The sequence below is a fragment of the Triticum aestivum genome, chromosome 7B (genome assembly GCF_018294505.1).
Source record: "Triticum aestivum cultivar Chinese Spring chromosome 7B, IWGSC CS RefSeq v2.1, whole genome shotgun sequence".
NCBI classification, from domain to species: Eukaryota; Viridiplantae; Streptophyta; class Magnoliopsida; order Poales; family Poaceae; genus Triticum; species Triticum aestivum.
Genome location: NC_057813.1, coordinates 48,468,702 through 48,490,357, shown reverse-complemented (window position 1 = coordinate 48,490,357; position 21,656 = coordinate 48,468,702). Strand labels below are relative to the sequence as shown.

General features: G+C 42.8%; 1 protein-coding gene across 1 annotated transcript; it reads right to left on the bottom strand.

Annotated features, from left to right (window-relative positions):
* Nucleotides 1-17,989: 17,989 nt before the first annotated feature.
* Nucleotides 17,990-18,793, bottom strand: LOC123157628 (uncharacterized). The gene is made up of 3 exons (XM_044575887.1): nucleotides 18,220-18,793; nucleotides 18,065-18,135; nucleotides 17,990-18,018 (listed from the first exon to the last, which is right to left on the bottom strand). Exons 1-3 carry the CDS (start codon nucleotides 18,486-18,488, stop codon nucleotides 17,990-17,992), a joined length of 369 nt encoding a protein of 122 aa, XP_044431822.1. The 5' UTR covers nucleotides 18,489-18,793.
* Nucleotides 18,794-21,656: the final 2,863 nt, after the last annotated feature.

Genomic DNA, 21,656 nt, shown 5'->3' with positions numbered 1-21,656 from the left:
GGTGATCCTGTGTTTGAATCAAAGCAATTTTCTGACACTCTAAAGTATGCTTATCTTGATGAGAAAAAGATATATCCTGTTGTTATTACTGCTTACCTTTCAGAACATAAAGAAGAAAGATTATTAAAAATTCTGAGAAAGCACTCGGCTGCTATTGGATATACTCTTGACGATCTTAAGGGAATTAGTCCCACTCTCTGTCAGCACAAGATAAATATTAGTGTAGCAAGCGTGCTTGACAATTTTCATGCTATATGGGATAATAGTGCTTCGTCGGTGAAAAAAATAAAATTAAGTGTAACATTTGGCGTTCGACTTTTTCCCCACAAGTCAACATGCTTAAATTTTTTCCCTGTAAGTTTGCATGTACCATTTGTGTGTGACAATGAACATATCTATTTTTTTCATATTTCTAAATTTTATTTTTGGCACGCAAGAGCATGGGCTGACTAGAGCCAAAATGAATTTCCGGAATCCCCCCAGCTACTTATCGTCATCGGATGAAAGTGCAGAGCTGAAAAAATCCTAACTAACGATATTAGGGAGACTTTTACTGAAAAGTGATACTCAAGGACACATGTTCACTGAAGTTAGTCAAAATTGAATATAAGAAGTGTTAAAAAAGACCGAGTACTATTAAATTTATCGCCCGTTGCAACGCACGGGCATTTGTACTAGCCAATTTCTAAGCATCTGTTGCTTCCTGGTACGAGACATGGTCTTGCTAAGTTTGTCTGTTTTGCATGCATTCGTGCACCTTCCTAGGGTGAGGGGCATGACAGCTTCGTAGACTGCAAGCATGTGAATTTAATCTGGCCGGACCACGGAACAATTTTGACAGAAACGAGATGAGCTAATATGCCATTAATTAGTTCTACTATTCTCCTTGCTATCCGAGATTTAGTTTTCCTGAATTCATTTGTAATCGATATGGTCTTTTCAGCAGGGGATCAATACTGCAGGTGATTACAGTGTCTTAATCGTATTTATCATGATTATTTTCATTTTTGCCAACTTACTGTTGGTCTACTAATGAGTTCCTTCATGCATCCATCAACACTATCTTGGTTCCCTGTAGGAGTTGATTGATAGGTTTGTAATAAGCAATTCACTCGCAAGTTGGAGTCCCTCAACCGAAAACAAGCTAAATCGCAAGTTTCCATGCATGACATTACTGCAACCGAAGTGTCCAATCTCAACGGTTCGAACTTTGGCAGTCTATGCTCATCACACAAGGTACGTCATTACATTTCTATGCAGGAGTGTGGAGGTAGTACATGCATTATGTGTAGACAAGACAAGGGTGACACCCACCATCACTACAAAGTCCGCAAAATTATAGTAGGGTGCAGGGAGGGGCTCGTGAAGGTGGCGTGCCACAGTGTGATGAACAACCCCATCACCTTGGGATTGATCACCTTCGTCCTAAATAGGTGGTGAACATGACCACCATCAATGATAATGGCGAAGAAGTGGCAACACAGATGGGTCGCTTCAGTTTTGGATGATTTAATTTCTCTCCCGTGCAACGTACGGGTACTTTTGCTAGTCTATATGAAAGTACTATTACTGAAATTTGCCAAACAAAGATACAACTATAGTCTATATGATCTATGGATTATTACAAGATGTCTGGAAAAGCCTGACTAAATATAATTTGATTTGATAGAATTTCATCACATAGACAAAGGGAAGACCAAATTCGTCAGAACAATATGCACATCATAGAAGTTTTGTGTAGAACAAATATAATCACAGAAAATTGGATCTCTGCTCAATGAAAGAGAAGAGGATACTCTGTGCACAGAGAGATGAAGGCGGAAATTTCTTAGCCTTTTGCTTTTGTCCTGGCAAGAAAAATATAATAAGAAACTTCAGATTGGCTTGCCACATCATGAAAAATACATCATATATGTTACAAAATTACATTCAAGGTAACGGTACTAAGTTTGAAACAAATTGCAGAAATCAATTTTGATCAGTATCCAACATTCAGTGAGCTATTGAAATGAAAAACAAAGACGCCCACACAATAAATTTAGAGATCCAAGCTACATCATTCTTCTGGAGACATTGCTAACACAAAATATATATGGAGCGGTTCATATCACCTATGAAATTTTCATCAAAAATAATAATAGACTAAACCTATATGTATATACATGGAGAACAGCATACCATGGCATCCAGTGGAAATTGGCACTTGATAATCTTAAGACATGTGCAGAATCATTACGAAAAGATAACAAAATGTCGGTGGAAGGGAAAAATATGTACAAACTCAGAAAATCATAATCAAAGACAATATTCTGCAAGTACAGACTTTGCAACCGTCTAATACATTGAGTATACTTGGGAGGGCAGCTTGTAATGCATATATGAAGGTTCAGTTATAGGGGTTGTCAATCATACACATAATAATACTTATATTTAATTTGAAACTGTAACCTAAGAATTTACAACACATATAATGGAATTTCCAGTCTGTAGGGTCTATAGATGTTCGACTGAGTTGCACGCACATATACATTGATAATACACTGAACTATCCGCCCAGAAGCAAAATCAAGGTTCATTTAACTTGAGCATTATCTTTGCACCTGAGTACAAAATGTTCCTTAGTTACCGATATTTGGCATATTACCGATAATTTTATCCACTCTAAGGCAGGAAAGAAGGGCAGTCCTAAATGATTCCGCTTAATAATATAGCTACAGAGAAATAATATAGCCTTGAGTGGTAAAAATAAAAATTACAGCCTGCAATAGAGAACTCAAGGTCTTGAAGAGATGAAAGGTGAGTAAAACATGAATAACAAAGATTTGTCGAAAACAACTGGAGTTATCCAAAGAAATGTGCAGGAGGTATCGAAAACAGGAGTTGGTGGATAGAACATAGGAATTGAGTAGACAATCCCACAAATTTCATAGTTTGGTTGAGTTATACTTACCACCTTGTACAATTGCTTGTGTTCAATATAAGTAACGGAGTTGAAATACTGCTTTGAATATTCATACTACAAACAGCATATAAACATAATTATCTATATTGCTCCTTAAGAAACTGAAATGAAAAAAACATCACCTACCATACTGAACTTCCCATTGTTCTGGTGTGGACTTGGCACCATTTCATCTAGCAGAATAAATAAATATGATAATGCCAATAGTAGCCCTGAATGCTGTGGGCAAATAAACATTGGAATCCTTCCCACATCCTCTTCTTGTTTCCTTATGAAACCAAGAACCGATTGTAGTATTAAGAATAATTCAGTACATTTTATCGGTGAAGCCATGGCAATACATACCACATACTCTTTTCATCCATCATATGTGACTGTCACGTATGTTACTTCCATTTGCACATAGTTCTCTCCCTCAAACAAATTCAACACATGATTTTGTAATTACAGTTTTATGTGCTCTGCATAATCAGCAAAACAACATGCAATTCAAGGGTAGGTGTTTACAACCACAGGAACTTATTCGAGAACCTAGCTAGGAAGCAAATCAGAATAGAACTTGAGAACACATCGATTAAGTAGTAGTGATTATAAACTGAAAGAAGGGACAACAGATTAGCAATAAAGGTTATCCAGCAGTAAGAAATTAATAGCCCTGACACAATGAATTAATCACAATCCTTATATATGTCACGAATCACCATGAACATAAGCTCAGACATTAATCCTTATATATGTCACCGAATCACCATGAACAGAAGCTCACACATCAAACAGCCAAGGTGACAGGAGGACCAGCAATAAGATAACGTATTTACCTGATGTAGAGGCTATGCTGATTGCATTATCTAGTACACCCGGTCCACGAAAAATTGCTGATATAATCGCTAACAGAATAACCAGATATCAGAAAAATAAATGTTTCACCGAGTATACTTAATATTAATTGCATAGTCAAATATCCAATCAGGTAAAAAGGCAGTAGCACATCCTCTTCAGGGGTAAGGCAAGAAGAGTAGTGATTATTTGTGCTAGCAGTTGGAGCGATGGCAATGACAACAACACTGTTGGCAAGATCTCACCACCTCAGCTTCTCGGCCTGGAAGTTGTTCAGGGTTGCCAAACAACAAAAGAACAACATAAATGAAAAACCGTAAACTCAAGTATTCTCTTCAGCTAGCTTGAATCTTGTGTGCCACCATTTTAAAATTCGACCACCAGATCAACCAAGAAAAGATAGTCTATTAGACATGATTTTTTGAGAAAATTGGAAACTGATATAGCTCAGCTAAGCAACAGCAGATTAAAATTTGTCCCCCTTTTTAGGCCAAAATATGAACGGACACATGACTATCAGGACGTGACTACTAACAAATTTACAACTAAAGAGAAAAAAAATGATACCAGGAGTGTTGTCGACCCATCATGCATCATTAGCTGTCGGATGTACGCGATCATGCATCATTAGCTGCCAGATGTACTCCATGTGATGCTACACATCACACGGTGTCGGCCGGCCGCTGTTCTTATCCTGTCCTCCTCATTGTAATGCCCTTCCCTACTTTTACAGTAAAAGCATAAATAGGATGCTAGTAAATTATTCTAGCTAAAGTATTAAAGATAAGTGAGCTAAAGTATTAAGCATAAGTGATTATACTCGGCATATTTTGTATGGGTCACACTAGGGAAGATCACAAAGGAACAGAGCAAGTTATCATGGAACCAAATCTGAAAATATAGCCATATTGGTTAAAAATGAACTATCAGGTGCGGTAACCTTTTTTAGAATAGTTGTCTGAGCCATGTTAAGAAGAAAACGTGTTTACCTGAAGTATAATGATGAAGACAACTGCAGAGAAATAGGTAAGGGACTTCAAGACAAATATATGGCTAACCTTCATGGTGTATTTTATAAAAGAATGCCTTTGATCTGTCTATGAGATAATTCCCTTTCTTGGTTTCTCTAAGAACACGTGAATTAGGAGCATAACCATAGCTGCTTGTACGAAGGTAGTAGAAGCAGCACACCTAAAGCACACTGAAATTATGAAGGCAGTAGAAGCAGCACACCTAAAGCACACTGAAATTGATACGTATATATGTGTATCTCCCTGCACGCTATGATTTTATTGGATGTTGATCAAACCACAAATTTGATAATTGTTCTGATGAAAGCTCCATACACATTCACTTCAGTTGAAAATTCAGAAACTTAACAGTTCTTCAAGACTCCATGGACTCACACCAATACATAGGCAGGAAATAGATTAGTTAGCAAATGATTTGAGCATTGATAGATAAGATGGGAGCTTAGATAACCATATACCTATGTTGACCACGTTCCTGCCTGATGAAGTCGTTGACCATGGATGAGCTCAGAATTTTGTTCTTTCTTGGATGCACACATTCTAGATGTCTAGCCTTGGTCTATCTTCATGCTAACCTTCCCCTCACGGGCCATGGCCCATATTTGTCAGCTTTCTGATTGTCTGCAGAAGCGGGCGGAGGAAAAGAGTGATGGCTTGAGCGTTCTGCCTAGACCACGGAAGGTCGGAACGCAGAGAATACGCGGCAGGAGACGGCCGTCTCCATGGCGGAGGCTTCAAGCTTGAGAGGCGGCGGCAGCGGACTCAGATTAGGAGCGAGCCAAGGAGGAGAGGAAGGGGTCAATAGTCGGCCAGAAAAGTTATTTTTCTACAGCGTGGGCAAGGAAAGTTTTTCTGATGTGCGAGGACTCTAGAGTCACGTGGAATTGCGGCAAGAGAAACATCAATGACGTAATTTGAAAGCATTTTGAACTCTAGAAGAATAGAGTGAAAGGAGTCACCTGGGTTAATCTCCACCGTAATAAATCGGTCCCACCAAATAAACGGCTCCTAATTTCTGATTAACACGGGAATTTTTAGGGAGTACCTAATTAGTATAAAGATTTTTTTAAGATCACAATCACCTAAGTAAATCCAAATTGTTCCAAGGTTATTAAAGATCTATTTATCCACCAATATAATATCACTTCATAAGTACTACCCTCCTACTGCATAAAAAGGAGCACAAACAAATAATAAAGGCAAGATCAACTACTCCAACAAGGCTCACACCACTGAAATTGTCATCTATTTTAATTAATCCAAATCATCCTCGCACGATCTTGTACTCGTAACATTCTTGGGGAGGGCTAGCAAAACCATCAAAGTCTATTAACTACGATGATCTGTTTGTATTATCTCCATGCTCATATCCATATGGGATACAAGGCACTAAGCTTAGGTCAAAATATCACAAATCCAAGTGCTCGAATTATCTCCAACCTAGAATCCAACTAGTAATATCCAAGACCATCCAATAGTCCACCAATACAGTATTCATGCTAATCATATTACACATAAATCCAACACATCTCAGGTTGATCATGCTACACCCTAAAGTTCGCAAGTTTCAATCTCTAAAGGTGTGAATCTAGTAGTAATCATAAGTATGATCAAAACATCTTCCCGCCTTCCCCAATCGCCATCCCCTTGATGCTTGCTCCAAGTACAGTCCGCTCCTAACAAAGTTTTCATCCCTTCCGCCATACCTCATGTGCAATCCACTTCCTGCCAGTCCGACCGATGTCCTTTGCCTGGCTTCGGGTTACTATGTGCGATGCCTCAATCCCACATCTCGTATTTCCCTGCTGGGCGCCGCCATAGCCACACAGGCAGTCGGCACCGCAATGGCTAACCAACGAGACACAGCCCGAGAGCACGACGTTACCTACCGCCAAGGCCAAGGACGCACGGCGGGAGAACGTGTGATGCCGGATCAAGTCAGTGACACGGAACCCGCAAACAAGGGAAGGACACCAAGCCGAATTGGCGGGAAATGAACAAAGAAGGTGTGGGAGAGGGTGAAAACCCTGTCAGCCGCATCGGGCTTTGCGCCAAGCCGTGCGGCAATGTTGATCTTCAAGCGATCGAGTAAAGCTTCTCATGTGCTTTCTCATCGCTCCTCTGCAACTACCTCAGCCTCCACTAGATTACTATAGATCCAAAATTTAGAAGTTATTTATCTACCAGATTTTTTTTTCAAGATCACAATCATCTAAGTAAATCCAAACTGTTCCAAAGTTATCAAAGATGTATTATCCACTAATATAATATCACATCATAACTACTACCCTCCCCTACTACTGCATCTAAAGGAGCACAAACACATAATAAAAGCAACATCAGCTGCTCCAACAAGGTTGATACCACAGAAATTACCATCTATTCTAATTAATCCAAATCATACTCCCATGATGATCTTATACTGGTAACATTCTTGGGAAGGCTAGCAAAATCATTAAAGTTTACCAACTACAATCCATTTGTACCATCTCCATGCTCATATCCGTATGGGGCACATACAAGCTACTAAGCTTAGGTCAAAACATTACAAATCCAAGTGCTCAAGTTATCTCTAACCTAGAATCCAACTAGTAATATCAAAGATGATCCAATAGTCCACCAATACCGCATTCATGCTAATCATACTATACCCCTATAAATTCAATATATCTCAGCTTGATCATGCTACACCCTAAAATTCTCTAGTTTCTAGCTCAGGTTAATATATCATCCAAGTGCCCAATCTCAAGTTTAACTCTGACCTACTCCCTCCGTTCCAAAATAGATGACCCGACTTAACTCTGACCTACTCCCTCCGTTCCAAAATAGATGACCCGAGTACAAAGTCGGGTCATCTATTTTGGACCCGACTGTACAAAGTCGGGTCATCTATTTTGGAACGGAGGGAGTAGAATCCAAGCAAATATATCATTGAACCTTACACAAACAACATTTCTATTACACCAATATCTTTGTTTTCTACCTACTAATTCAATCCAAGATGATGTAATAGTCCATCAATTTTCACAATCATGTTGATCATATTACACATATAAATCCAATATATGTCCGATTTATCATACTAGACCCTAAAGTTCTCCAGTTTCAATCTCTAAAGGTGTGCATCTAGAACAAATCATAACTATGATCCAAACAAGCCCACTATCATGGTTGTCATCCAGTATAAAGCAAGCTTTCACTGAATCACTATAGATCCAAAAATTAGAAGTTACTTATCCACCAGATTCTTTTCCAAGATCACAATTATCTAAGTAAATCCAAATTGTTCCGAGATTATTAAAGATCTACTTATCCACCAATATAATATCACTTCATAAGTACTACTCTCCACCCACTACTGCATCTAAAGGACACAAACACATAATAAAAGCAAGATCAGCTGCTCCAACAAGGCTCATACCACTAAAACTGTCATCTATTCTAATTAATCCAAATCATCCTCCCATGATAATCTTGTACTTGTAACATTCTTGGGGAGGGCTAGCAAAATAATCAAAGTCTACCAACTACGATCCATTTGTATCATCTCCATGCTAATATCCATATGGAGCACATACAAGCTACTAAGCTTAGGTCAAAATATCACAAATCCAAGTGCTCAAGTTATCTCCAACCTAGAATCGAACTAGTAATATCCAAAATCATCCAATAGTCCACTAATACCGTATTCATGCTAATCATACTATATATATATATATATACTATATATATATACACACACCCTAAAGTTCTCCGGTTTCAAGCTCTCAAAATATCACAAATCCAAGTGCCCTATCTCAAGTTTAACTCCGACCTAGAATCCAAGCAGATACATCATTAAACATTTGAATCTAACACAAACAACATTTCTATTACTCCAATATCTTTGTTTTCTCCCTACTAATCCAATCCAAGATAATGTAATAGTTCATCAATTTTCACAATCATGCTGATCATATTACACATATAAATCCAATATATCTCCGGTTGATTATACTACACACCTTTCCAGTTTCAATCCGCACCCTAAAGTTCTCCAGTTTCAATCTCTAACGGTGTGAATCTAATAGTAATCATAACTATGATCCAACCATCTTCCCACCTTTCCCAATCGCCATCGCCTCAACGCTTGGCTCCAAGTACAATGAATGACGACAATGACAGTTCGCTCCCATAAACGTTTTCATCCCTTCCACCATACCTCAGGTGCAATCCGCTCCCTACAAGTCCGACATGCATCCTTCGCTTGGCTTCGGGTTGCTATGTGCGATGCCTCAATCCCACAACATCTCATGTTTCCCTGCTGGGTGCCGCTATAGCCACACAAGCAGTCGGCACCGCAATTGCTAACCCACGAGACACAACACGAGAGCACGACGTTACCTACCGCCAAGGCCACAGACACACGGCGAGAGAACATGTGATGCCGAATCAAGTCAATGGCACAGAACCCGCAAACAAGGAAAGGACACCAAGCCAAATTGACGGGAAAGGAACAATGCACGGGAAAGGAACAATGCACGGGAGGTGTGCGAGAGGGTGAAAACCCTGTCAGCCGCATCGGGCTTTGCGCCAAGCCGTTGCGGCAATGTCGATCTTCACGCGATCGAATAAGGCTTCTCTTGTGCTTTCTCATCGCTCCTCTGCAATACCTCAACCTCCTGGATTACTATAGGGCAGCCCGGTGCATGTAGCTCCCGCTTGCGCAGGGTCCGGGGAAGGGTCCGACCACTTTGGGTCTATAGTACGCAGCCTTTCCCTACATTTCTGTAAGAGGCTGTTTCCAGGACTTGAACCCGTGACCTCTTGGTCACAAGGCAGCAGCTTTACCACTGCGCCAAGGCTCCCCTTCTCCTGGATTACTATAGATCCAAAAAATAGAAGTTATTTATCCACCAGATTTGTTTTCTACTACCCTCCTACCGCATCAAAAGGAGCACAAACACATAATAAAAGCAAGATCAGTTGCTCCAACAAGGGCTCATACCTCTAAAATTATCATCTATTCTAATTAATCCAAATCATCCTGCCATGATTATCTTGTACTCGTAGCATTCTTGGGGAGGGCTAGCAAAATCATCAGTCTACCAACCACAATCCGTTTGTATCATCTCCATGCTCATATCCATATGGGGCGCATACAAGCTACCAAGCTTAGGTCAAAATATCAGAAAATCCAGGTGCTCATGTTATCTCCAACCTAGAATCCAACTAGTAATATCCAAGATCATCCAATAGTCCACCAATACCGCGTTCATGCTAATCATACTATACCTATATAAATTCAATACATCTCAGGTTGATCAAGCTACACCCTAAAGTTCTTTAGTTTTGAAGCTCGTGTCAAAATATCACAGATCCAAGTGCCCAATCTCAAGTTTAACTCCGACCTAGAACTAGAATCGAAGCAGATATATCATTGAACCTAACACAAACAACATTTCTATTACGCCAATATCTTTTTCTTCCATCAATTTTCACAATCATGTTGATCATATTATATTCATATTCATATTAAATCCAATATATCTCTGATTGATCATACTACACCCTATAGTTCTCTAGTTTCAATCTCTAAAAATGTGCATCTAGTACAAATCAGAACTATGATCCAACCAAACCCACTATCATGGTTATCTAAGTGCAGTATGAAGCAAGCTTCCACTGGATGACTATAGATCCAAAAAATTATAAGTAATTTATCCACCAGATTTTTTTCAAGATCACATTCATCTAAGTAAATCCAAACTGTTTCAAGGTTATTAAAGATCTATTTATCCAGCAATATAATATCACTTCATAAGTCCTACCCTCCTCCTACTACTGCATCTAAAGGAGCACAAACACAGCATAAAAGCAACATCAGCTGCTCCAACAAGGCTCATACCACTGAAATTGTCATCTATTCTAATTAATCCAAATCATCCTCCCATGATGATATTGTACTTGTAACATTATTGGGGAGGGCTAGCAAAATCATCACAGTCTACCAACTACGATCATACCATCTGCGTGCTCATATCCATATCAGGTACATACAAGCTACTAAGATTAGGTCAAAATATCACAAATCCAAGTGCTCAAGTTCTCTCTAACCTAGAATCCAACTAGTAATATCCAAGATGATCCAATAGTCCACCAATACCGCATTCATACTAATCATACTATACCTATATAAATTCAATATATCTCAAATTGATAATGCCACACCCTAAAGTTCTCTAGTTTCAAGCTCGTGTCAAAATAGCACAAATCCAAGTGCCCAATCTCAATTTTAACTCCGTCCTAGAATCCAAGCAGATGTATCATTGAACCTAACACAGAAAATATTTCTATTACTACAATATTCTTGACTTTGACTCTTGTTCTAATTTAGGATCAGCACACGGGTGCTCTACTTGGGGTTGGCCCTCGACGTTGTGACTCGCACGGCCTCTGAAGCTTGCCAGGCTTCGTCTTCCCTCCGCTACCACATCCCTCTTCGACTCTCTTACCTTGTCTACCGACTCTTTGTGCCATCATCGTCTCAGTCACATGTGTGGCTCTCGTCTCTCATCCTTAGAACGATGTGGTCTTCTAGGATCTGTCTCTCGCAATGTAACTTTAGACGGTCAAGTTTGTCTGCTGGGTAAACATGTTCAGTTACCATATCCTCATAGTGAGACTGTGTCTCAGCGTCCTTTCAATCTTGTTCACTCTAATGTTTGGGACCCAGCTCCCTTAGTCTCAAAAAGAGGCCATGACCACTATATTATCTTTACAATTATTTCTCTCAACACAAGTCGATATATTTTATGCCTTCTTGTAGTGAGGTCTAATCCATCTATAAGAAGTTTGCCGCCTTGGTTCATGCCCAGTTTTCCACTACTATCCATGCTTTCGTGCAGATTCTGCTTGTGTGTATCTCTCTCATTTGCTACGCAGATTCCTTGTTGAGCAAAGCACACTTGCTCAGTTCTCTTGTCCTGGTGCTCATCCTTAGAATGGGGTTGTTGAGCGCAAGCGTCGTCACCTACATGAGGCGGCTAGCGCGTTGATAATCGTAGCCACCTATCTCATCAACATTCATCCTTCCTCAGCTCTACAGGGCTACATTCCTCTCAAGCGTCTTTGTGAGCATTCTCTCCTAACTACTCAACACTTCATTTGTTTGATTGTGTTTGCTACATTCTTCACTCACCAAACTGTTTGATCAATCTTTTGAACGTGTCTTCTTACATTACAGTTATGAGCACAAGGGCTATCGGTGTTGGGATCTTGTTAGTCGTCGGATGGGCATTTCTTGATATCTAACTTTTGATTGAGTCTCGTCCTTTCTATCCACGTTCATCCTCTCCTTCGGCCTCTCCCATTGAGGATATTTCTTCCCTCAATTTTCCTGATACACTTATCACTCATTTATTGCCCTCGCCCACCTATCCTAGCTTATCCTCCCATACTATTATTATAGACCCCACACGTCGCCACATGCGGCTTCCCCACCTCGTTCATTACCTGAGGCTACCTCACCTCGCTCATCCATGAGGTTTCCTCGATGATTCCCTTTTATCATCTTCTTCACTGCACTTGTGATCCACGTGTTGTGGATCCTTCTAATGAGTCATCTCCATCGGCTAATATGGCCTTTCCTGTTGGCAACGCACGGCCTAAAGCTCGGCCTACTTATGGCCTCCGAGATCGCTCGCTTCTGCTTATTGGCCCTATGGTTATTGGTTATTCTGGCGTCGCTTTTCTCGAGACGACTTCTTAGTATGACACATTTGGTTCATCATGAATAGCAGCATGCGATTGTAGACAAGATTGTTGCTCTTGCACGCATAGGCATGTGGGATATCATTTCTCTTCCTCCCCGTTGCATGAGGTCTACATATAGCCACCACCTGGGTATTCTCTTCCTGATGGCATGGTTTGTCATCTTTATCGCTCTTTTATGGCCTTAAGCAAACCCCTCGTGCCTAGTTTGAGCATTTTGTCTCAGGGGTATACAAGGAGATATCCCATGGTGTATGCTCTTTGCGGATGATGTGGTGCTAGTTGACGATAGTCGGATGGGGGTAAATAGGAAGTTAGAGTTATGGAGACAAACCTTGGAATCGAAAGGGTTTAGGCTTAGTAGAACTAAAACCGAGTACATGATGTGCGGTTTCAGTACTACTAGCTGTGAGGAGGAGGAGGTTAGCCTTGATGGCCAGGTGGTACCTCGGAAGGACACCTTTCGGTATTTGGGGTCAATGTTGCAGGAGGATGGGGGTATTGATGAAGATGTGAACCATCGAATCAAAGCCGGATGGATGAAGTGGCGCCAAGCTTCTGGCATTCTCTGTGACAAGAGAGTGCCACAAAAGCTAAAAGGCAAGTTCTACAGGACGGCGGTTCGACCCGCAATGTTGTATGGCGCGGAGTGTTGGCCGACTAAAAGGCGACATGTTCAACAGTTAGGTGTGGCGGAGATGCGTATGTTGAGATGGATGTGTGGCCACACGAGGAAGGATCGAGTCCGGAATGATGATATACGAGATAGAGTTGGGGTAGCACCAATTGAGGAGAAGCTTGTCCAACATCGTTTGAGATGGTTTGGGCATATTCAGCGCAGGCCTCCAGAAGCTCCAGTGCATAGCGGACGGCTAAAGCGTGCGGAGAATGTCAAGAGAGGGCGGGGTCGACCGATTTTGACATGGGAGGAGTCCGTTAAGAGAGACCTGAAGGATTGGAGTATCGACAAAGAGCTAGCTATGGACAGGGGTGCGTGGAAGCTTGCTATCCATGTGCCAGAGCCATGAGTTGGTTGCGAGATCTTATGGGTTTCACCTCTAGCCTACCCCAACTTGTTTGGGACTAAAGGCTTTGTTGTTGTTGTTGGTGGTGGTGGTGATTGCGGCTAATTGCCGTCGAGTGCTCATGATCCTACACTTCTTGTCCACCTTTCAACTCGTGGTCAAACTCTTTTTCTATATGTCGATCATCAGTGCGATGACTATTAAGTACATTGCCTTTGTGAAGGCTCATCATAGTGGGTTTCTTATGTCTGATCTTGGTCTTCTTCGCTACTTCCTAGGGATTGAGGTTTCTTCTACCTCTAATCGCTTCTTTATCAAGCTCATCACCACCTGCAGCTTTCCCGCCTCGTTCATTACCTGAGACTACCTCATCTAGCTTGTCCCCAGTGATTCCCCCTCATCCTCTTCTCTACTACACTAGTCATCCGTGTGTTGTGGATTCTTCTGATGTGCCATCTCCCTCGGCCGCCTTGCTCTGCCCTCCACTATATGCTTTGCTGCATTGTCGTCGCGGCTAGGATGGTGGCAAACTCACTGGCGCCGATACCTTTCACGCGACATTGCTAGAGCCTTAATCCTCTCAAGTTGCATGAACGGCCGACCGTTTTTATTCTTTAGAAGAACTCGATGAATTTAGTAGATCCTTTTAGGAGGCCCCCAATGACCATAGATCGAACCTATCCTATTTTTACAGTGTGATGGCTGGCTATTCATGGACTAGCTGTACCTACTTTTTTTTCTTGGGAGGGGACACTGCCACCATGGCTGCTAGCATTCCCTCTCTCAGATCATGAAATGTATGGGAGTGAGACTAAGAGAAATACGAGAAAGGAGACAATTACTAGCGTATTAGGGGAATGAGGCCCAAATAGAACTGTTGAGATGCCCACTACCAAAATAGTTGGTGTGTCTCCAAAGTGGGCCACACTTTTGATGCAAACAAGACCGCGTGGAATATAGTCATACTCCATCAAGCTCAAATAATGCATCATCTACTACCAGACATGATAATGCATCATCTACTACCAGACATGATGGGCACATCGATCCATGTAGTGATTTTCATGACAGTTATCACCTAGATACTCAATACAACAATAGTTGCCCGAGCTTGCCATCAAACATGCTCGCCGAAGATGTGGCCGATATACAGGGACGGTCAGATTAAGCGTTTTAGTAAGCATGTGGTGGCAGTAGTGTGGATGCTCCACATAGTTGCAGCTTGCTGGGTTTGACCACACGCCAAAGATGTAGCTAGCCTTCAGCCTACATCGGTTTACAATGGTACACCTCCTCTTACTACTTCATATGGAAAATTGCAGTATTGAGTTGATTTCTCTTGCCCAAGCAATTGTAGTTTGTATTGGAAGTACGCTTCTCTGGCCCCACACAAATAGTTCAGTTTTTTTAGTACTAATAAAGAAAATAGCTTCAAAGTTTACCACATTCATAATAATCATGCAGCTATTTGGTGAGCAGATATATAGAAGTACGACTACTCGAAATTGGTGAGGTTCATGTGCAAAATCCTAAAGGTCGTGCTACATCTACTTCAAATAAGTTTTACTTAATTAATACACTATATTTTTTTTAGAAAATAATTAGCACATTGCAATGTACTCCCTCCGTCCCAAAATTCTTGTCTTAGATTTGTCTAAATACGGATGTATCAAGTCACATTTTAGTATTAGATACATCCGTATCTAGACAAATTTAAGACAAGAATTTTGGGACGGAGGGAGTAGTTTAAACACAGTAATATGAGGGGATGCCCTGAAGCCAGGAAAAACTAACAAATTGATGTTTGAAGATAGAAGACCCAGTTGCCTTGATTTCATCTGGACTGGAGGAAGGTTAGCTTTAGTACCATGCATTCTCCTCCACACAAACAATTGCCTACTCAAAGTGGTTCCCTTGATGTCCATCAGGTTGAACGCTGGATGGGATACACAATATACTTCTGTGAGTTTAGTAAAAAAAAAATCCTGCATAACAGCCAACACCAGTTATATTGCAAAAATACTGAATTTGTATTTCCTTTTAACAAAGATCTCAACCGTAAAAGAACTTTCATCAGATTTAGAGGAATATTATCTGAAGTACTATGTAAGTGACACCATATTGGCAATTAACTTAATATGGATCATGCGTTATTTTGAGATTCAAGCAATAGTACACTTTATTTCTGTATTCTCTTGCATAACTGTGATTATGAAACTAATATGATATTCTTCTGACATTTTTTGCATGTTTACATACTGCTTTGTTTATATCACTTCTCGAATTTATATATAGTACCAACTTCATAGAAATATAATGTGGGTGCATAACAATAATTTTTTAGATCAATCAAGCCAGTAAAGTGTGTAAGTTTATCAAATAAACTTATTCTAGAAACATTCATATCTGCTTGCCATCAAAATATTTACCTCTATGTTCGTGCTACAATCTGATTTAACTTTTTGCAGGTTAAGTCAAACTTGGCGGCCTGCTACAAAATCAGATTTTTCTAAAATATTGGTACCATGGCAACTTTAGTTTAATTCAAAAATAAAGATATAACTACTGTTGATCGTTGTGTTTCTTCTTCGCAACTTTAGCCTTCTTAACTCAACGGAACTATATATGAACTTATTTTTTCTCAATTACTCAGCCATCATAAAAATGATATGCACCCATATCGCATTGCAGTCTTAAGTTTGAGATTTTTTTTTAAGTGAAAATCAGTAGGGAAGGCCACTACTGAGCCAATTTCAGATTTTAATGGATACTGTACAGATGGTATGGTGAAAGTTCCAGATAATTCAAGTTAGCTAATTTGATATTTACTCTTTGTGCTCTGATTAACTAGATGAGACTGTTAGGGCCGTAGAGGCCCACCGGGCAATCTTAGCCCACAAGTTATCTTAGGTTAATTCTTATACAAGTTATCTTAGGCTAGTTGTTTTGAGGTTATAAATATTAGTTGTAAGATACCTTTTCAGATTAAGCAATAAAGATAGTTCTATCATATTGCCCGGCTCCAGAGGAGCCGGAAACCCTAGCCGCACCTTGCCCTAGCCGCCGCCGCCCTTCTCCTCCCTCGCAACGGCGCCAACGCGCCGGAGCCGCCGCCCTCGGCCCCAACCCTCGCTGTCCTGCCCCTACAACCTAAGGAGCAGAGTCGGCAGGAACCCTAGTCCTACCAATTTGGTATCAGCTAGCTTCGGTTCGATCATGTCTTCGCCACCGCCAAGCCCGTCTCTTCCGCTGCCGGTCACCTTGTCGCCTCCGGCGACCACCACGACCGTCACCCCGCTCCTGCCCGCGCCGGGATCCTCTGTCGCGCCCGCCCCCACCGTCCTCACCTGGGAGGACGTGTCCGGGGTGCTGCGGGACCTAACCCAGGCGGTCCAGGAGATCCACCTGTTCTTGGCCGGGTCCTACGGGCCGCACTCGGTTGCGCCGCCCATCGCCGCCCCCGCGCCGCCGTGGCTGCCGTGGCAGCCGTCGCACTAGGCGGCCTTCGCCGCGCTCGCCGGGCCGCTACAGCTGCCATCCATCGCCACCACCGCCCAGCCCTGGCTGCAGTGGCAGCCGCCGCTCCTGGCAGCCTCCGCCGCGCCCGGCGCAACAGCGCAGCAGCCGCTGCAGCTGCAGCAGCCACCGCCGGTCAGCTCCGCCGCCCAGTATGGGATGCCCTACGGCGGGAGTGCGACGACCTCGTTCCCATCAGCGGTCATGTCTTCGCCGCCTCCAATTCCGCCACCACTGCCACCACCGCCGCTGCCCGTCAACTCCACCACCGCCGCCGCTTCATCGCCGGGCATCACGGCCTCGCTCTCGGCGGGCGCCACGGCGCCGATCTTCCCTGCACCCGGCACCGCGCCGGGCCACGGCCTGCCGCCACCCCTCGTCCAACACGCGCCGCCGTCGCCTCCCCCCGTGCCGCAGCAGTTTACGCCGGAGGCCATGGCCGGCGTGCTCAACGACTTGGTCGTCGCGGTCCAGGGCATCCGCCTCTATTTGGCTAGCCCGTACGGGCCGCCCCCGCAGCTCCATCCGGCCGTGATCGCGGGACAGCCGGCGCTGCCATGGTACTCCGTCCCCGCGGCCATCACCAGGGGTTACCCAGCGCTGCCCTCACCGGCGGCTCTGACGCTGCCTTGGCCACAGCGGCCGACGCCAGTGCTCGGGGCGCCAGCCGCGCTGCCAGCAGCCGCCCAGGGCCTGCAGTGGCCGGCCTACTCCGTCCCCGCGGTCATCGCCGGGGGCTACCCGGCGCTACCATCGCCGGCCGCTTCCACGCCGCCCTGGCCCCAGTGGCCGACGCCAGCGCTCGCGGCGCCACCCGCGCCGCCAGCAGCCGCTCAGGGCCCACCACCACTAGGCAACTCAGTCAACTAGCTCAGAATCACATGATCCAAGCACCCTTCAGAGAAAAAAAAAGTTATAGTTATATGTGGTTGGTTTAGTACCTTTCTTGCGGACGCAGTGGATAAGGTCACGGGAGCAGGCGTCGAGGTCGTCGCAGGGCTCCTCCCCGCCGCTGCCACCATCCATGGACGCTCAGATCAGAAAAAAATGACAATACAATCCATTGATTCAAGACAGAGGATTGAAGGGCACGCACAGTCGTGGTTCAGGGTCGCGCACGAGCGGATGCACGGAGGCGGCGGCCGAGACGTGGCCTCGGGGCACTCCACCGGGTTGCCGTAGGGGATGGGGCTCCCTGTCGTCCCGCGCCCAGCCGTCCACGGCGCGGTCGTCCTGGGCCTGGTGCGAGGGGACGGGCGGCGCCGTCGTCCTGGGCCTGGTGCGAGGGGACGGGCGGCGGAGTCCTGCTCCATCCCCGCGAGCTGAGGCGAGCAAGAACTGGGCGAGGCGGAGGAGATGCTCCATCCCCGCGGCGTCTAGGGTTTCGCGTGGACGACTTGGACTCTCCCCTCGGTGGACCGGCCGGCGGCCTGGATGGATTGGAAGCCGAACCTGACATCAATCGATCCCCTTCTCCGCTCTGAATCGTACACGAACCAGGCGAGCGAGGAAGATAGGCGTACGCGTGCATGAGTGCGGGGAAGGACGACGGACGAAGAAACGGGAAACACTCAATCGGCCGACGGCGGAAGAGACGGGATGTGAGAGACGGGGAGACAGCGGCGGCGGATTGGTTTTCAGTTCCCCACCGGTGTTCTTGGAGACGGGGACGTGGAAGACGGACGACTGCGTGGGCTAATGCTCTGGGAATTTCCTTTTTCCTATTTCGCGTTGAAGAACAACTTTGCAAGGGGAGGACACGCACCAACGGTCAGAAAAGGCGAATTTCCTATATGACGCAACAACAGTCAAAAGTTTGCGAACAAATTTTGAAAAAGAAAAGGAACAATATTATTTTAAAATTTGGGACAATTTTTGAAATTTCAAACATTTTTTTGTAAAACATGAACAAAAAACTGAAATTACAAACAATTCTGAATTTTCGAACATTTATTAAAAAGTGTGGACATATTTCCAACAAATCTTGACAAACCTGAGGGATTTCTAACATGTGAACAATTTTTTTGAAATTTTGAACATTTTACGAAAATCCTGAACAAAAATTGAAATTACTAACATGTAGTTGAAAGTGTGAAAAATCGAAATTTATTAAAAAATTAAAATTTTGAATAATTTTTGAAAACATGAACAAAAATTTGGAATTCTTACTTTTTTCTATTTTTGGAAATTTATTTGAAAAAAGGTTTCAAATTTTCAAATAACTTTTCAAAAGGTGAACAAATTCTGAAAAACATGATCAAAATTGTCAAATTCCAAGCATTGTTTTAAAAGAAGAACAATTTTGAAAAACATGAACACAATTATGGAGTTCAGAGCATTTTCTAAAAGGAAATTTTTTAATTTATAAAGACACAAAATGAAGAAAGAGAAAAAAAGAAAAAAAAGGCCTTCCATGTTCAGCCCGTAGGTCGCGTGCGTACCCCCGCTTAGGGGTGGGCATATTAACTAAGCACTGAACTACCGAACCGAGAAAGCCGGGGCCGAAGCCGAAAAGACCGAAACTGGAAATTCCAGTCTTTAATTCGGTCTGCACTTTGTAAAAATCGAAATTAATTTGGGAATTTCGGTCTTCTACTTTGGTTAACCAAAATAACCGATGAGATCGATCAGATGTGCATATGGATTAATGTCTACATAAAAACTCATCCCAGCCCACAACCCAACATCTCAAGTCTTGCTCCTGTACGTAGCCTCCAGCAGTCCATCCTACTAACCGCTATGCTTCTGGCTCCACTCCCGATCGATTTCCCACACAACTCCTAACCCTAGCCGCCAGTGCGCCGCCTCTCCTTCTTCTCGATCTACACAACTGCACCAGCGGGCGGCGGTGCTGCCCTCCGACCTACGCATATCTTTTCCATATGATTCTACACCTCCTCTTTCTATGATTTTGGATCTTCTTGATAAGCTCGTGAGATACTGATGAGTTCACGTGATGGTTCTGCTAGTAGGATCTGATTTTTTGTACTCACAGGATCAACTTCTTGTCTGTACACAAGGTTTATATGATGATTAAGTTCAGACGTGTGCCTGCTTTTGTTCTCATTCCCTAATATATCGGTCAATTCGGCCTTAACCGAGGACCGACCTGAAATCTTGGTCCACCAAATGCTCGGTTAGCTGTTTTTTGCATGATCAATCAGTCACTATTTTCACAAAAACGAATTTGTTCAAAACCCGGTGAACGGGACCGAACGGTTCAGTTTAACCGAACGCGCTGTCTGACCCACGCTCCGCGTTGGCGTACATGTGGGCCGGCCCAACTAGCTCATGCCTGTTTTTGGGAAGCTTATAGATCCTTCCCAAAGCGGTTTTTCTTTTCTTTAGTATTTTTATCCTTTTTTCCTTTTTCCTTTATCTTTTACTTTCTTCTTTTTCAAATTTTGAGAACATTTTATGAAACCTAGAAACATTTTTTCAAATATGTTTTTTTATTTGAACATTCTTTTAAATCGTGGTGCACATTTTTTCAATTCAAAATATGATCACTGAATTTAAAATAAAAAACAGATTTCCTGAAACAGTGAACATTTTTTAAACCTTCAACAGTTTTTGATTTCATGAAGAAATTCAAATTTAGTACATTATCTAATAATCGTGAACATTTTTAAAATTTACGAATATTTTTTTACAAATGTGTGAACATTTTATCAGAGTTCACAAACATTTCCAAATATTCCGTACATTTTCTGAAAATTAATGTGAATATTTTCTCGATACACGAACATTTTTTTCAAATCACAAACATTTTTTGAATCCGTGAGCATTTACAATTTCCCATCATTTTTCAAATTTTGAATATTTTTTTAATTCACGAACATTTCTTTTACATTCACAACCTTTTTTAAACCCCAAATTATTTTTAGAAAAGTAAAAGTGAAGAAAAAAGGCTTCCCGCCCCGTACATGGGCCGGGCCATGATGCGCGCAGGGGAACGAGGGATACACGCTTGGAAATACCCAGCACGTGGTCACCATATAGGGCAGATCCTATTTCACGGGAACAACTAATTAACGAGCGCTTCTTCGGGAGCCTCGCAACGATCAGTGCCACTTGGCGCGCTCACAGCCATTTGCCGCGTGTCGCTCTCCGGGCGCTCCCTCTGGATTTTTTTTATGCACGCGTTTTTGGCTTTTTAAAAGTTTTTTTTCCGTTTTTTTTTACGTTTTGGTTTTCTACCGGTCTTCCCTAGCTTTTCGACCAAATTTTTTTTTTCGAAAAAAATAATTTTTTTGCGCAAAAAAACACATTTTTTTTTCCACGAAAGTCACGATTTTGTTTTCGCGAGAGGCACGGGCGTGCCTCTTTCGGAAAGGAAAAAAACGTGTTATCTGTTTTTTTTATTTCGCGAGAGGCACGGGCGTGCCTCTTTCGGAAAGGAAAAAAAACGTGGTTTCTGCTTTTTTTTTTCTTTCGCGAGAGGCGCGGTTTTGCTTCCTCCAGAGGCACGGTTGTGCTTTCGTGAGAGGCATGGGCGTGCCTCTTTCGGAAAGGAAAAAAACATGTTTTCTG

Excerpts from the sequence above, each read along its gene's own strand:
- LOC123157628 (XM_044575887.1), bottom strand. The coding sequence starts at position 18,488 with ATGGAGCATCTCCTCCGCCTCGCCCAGTTCTTGCTCGCCTCAGCTCGC. Across the intron at positions 18,136-18,219 it reads CGCGACCCTGAACCACGACT|CGGCGGGGAGGAGCCCTGCG; the intron begins GTGCGTGCCCTT and ends GGATGGTGGCAG. Across the intron at positions 18,019-18,064 it reads CCACTGCGTCCGCAAGAAAG|GGTGCTTGGATCATGTGATT; the intron begins GTACTAAACCAA and ends TTTTCTCTGAAG.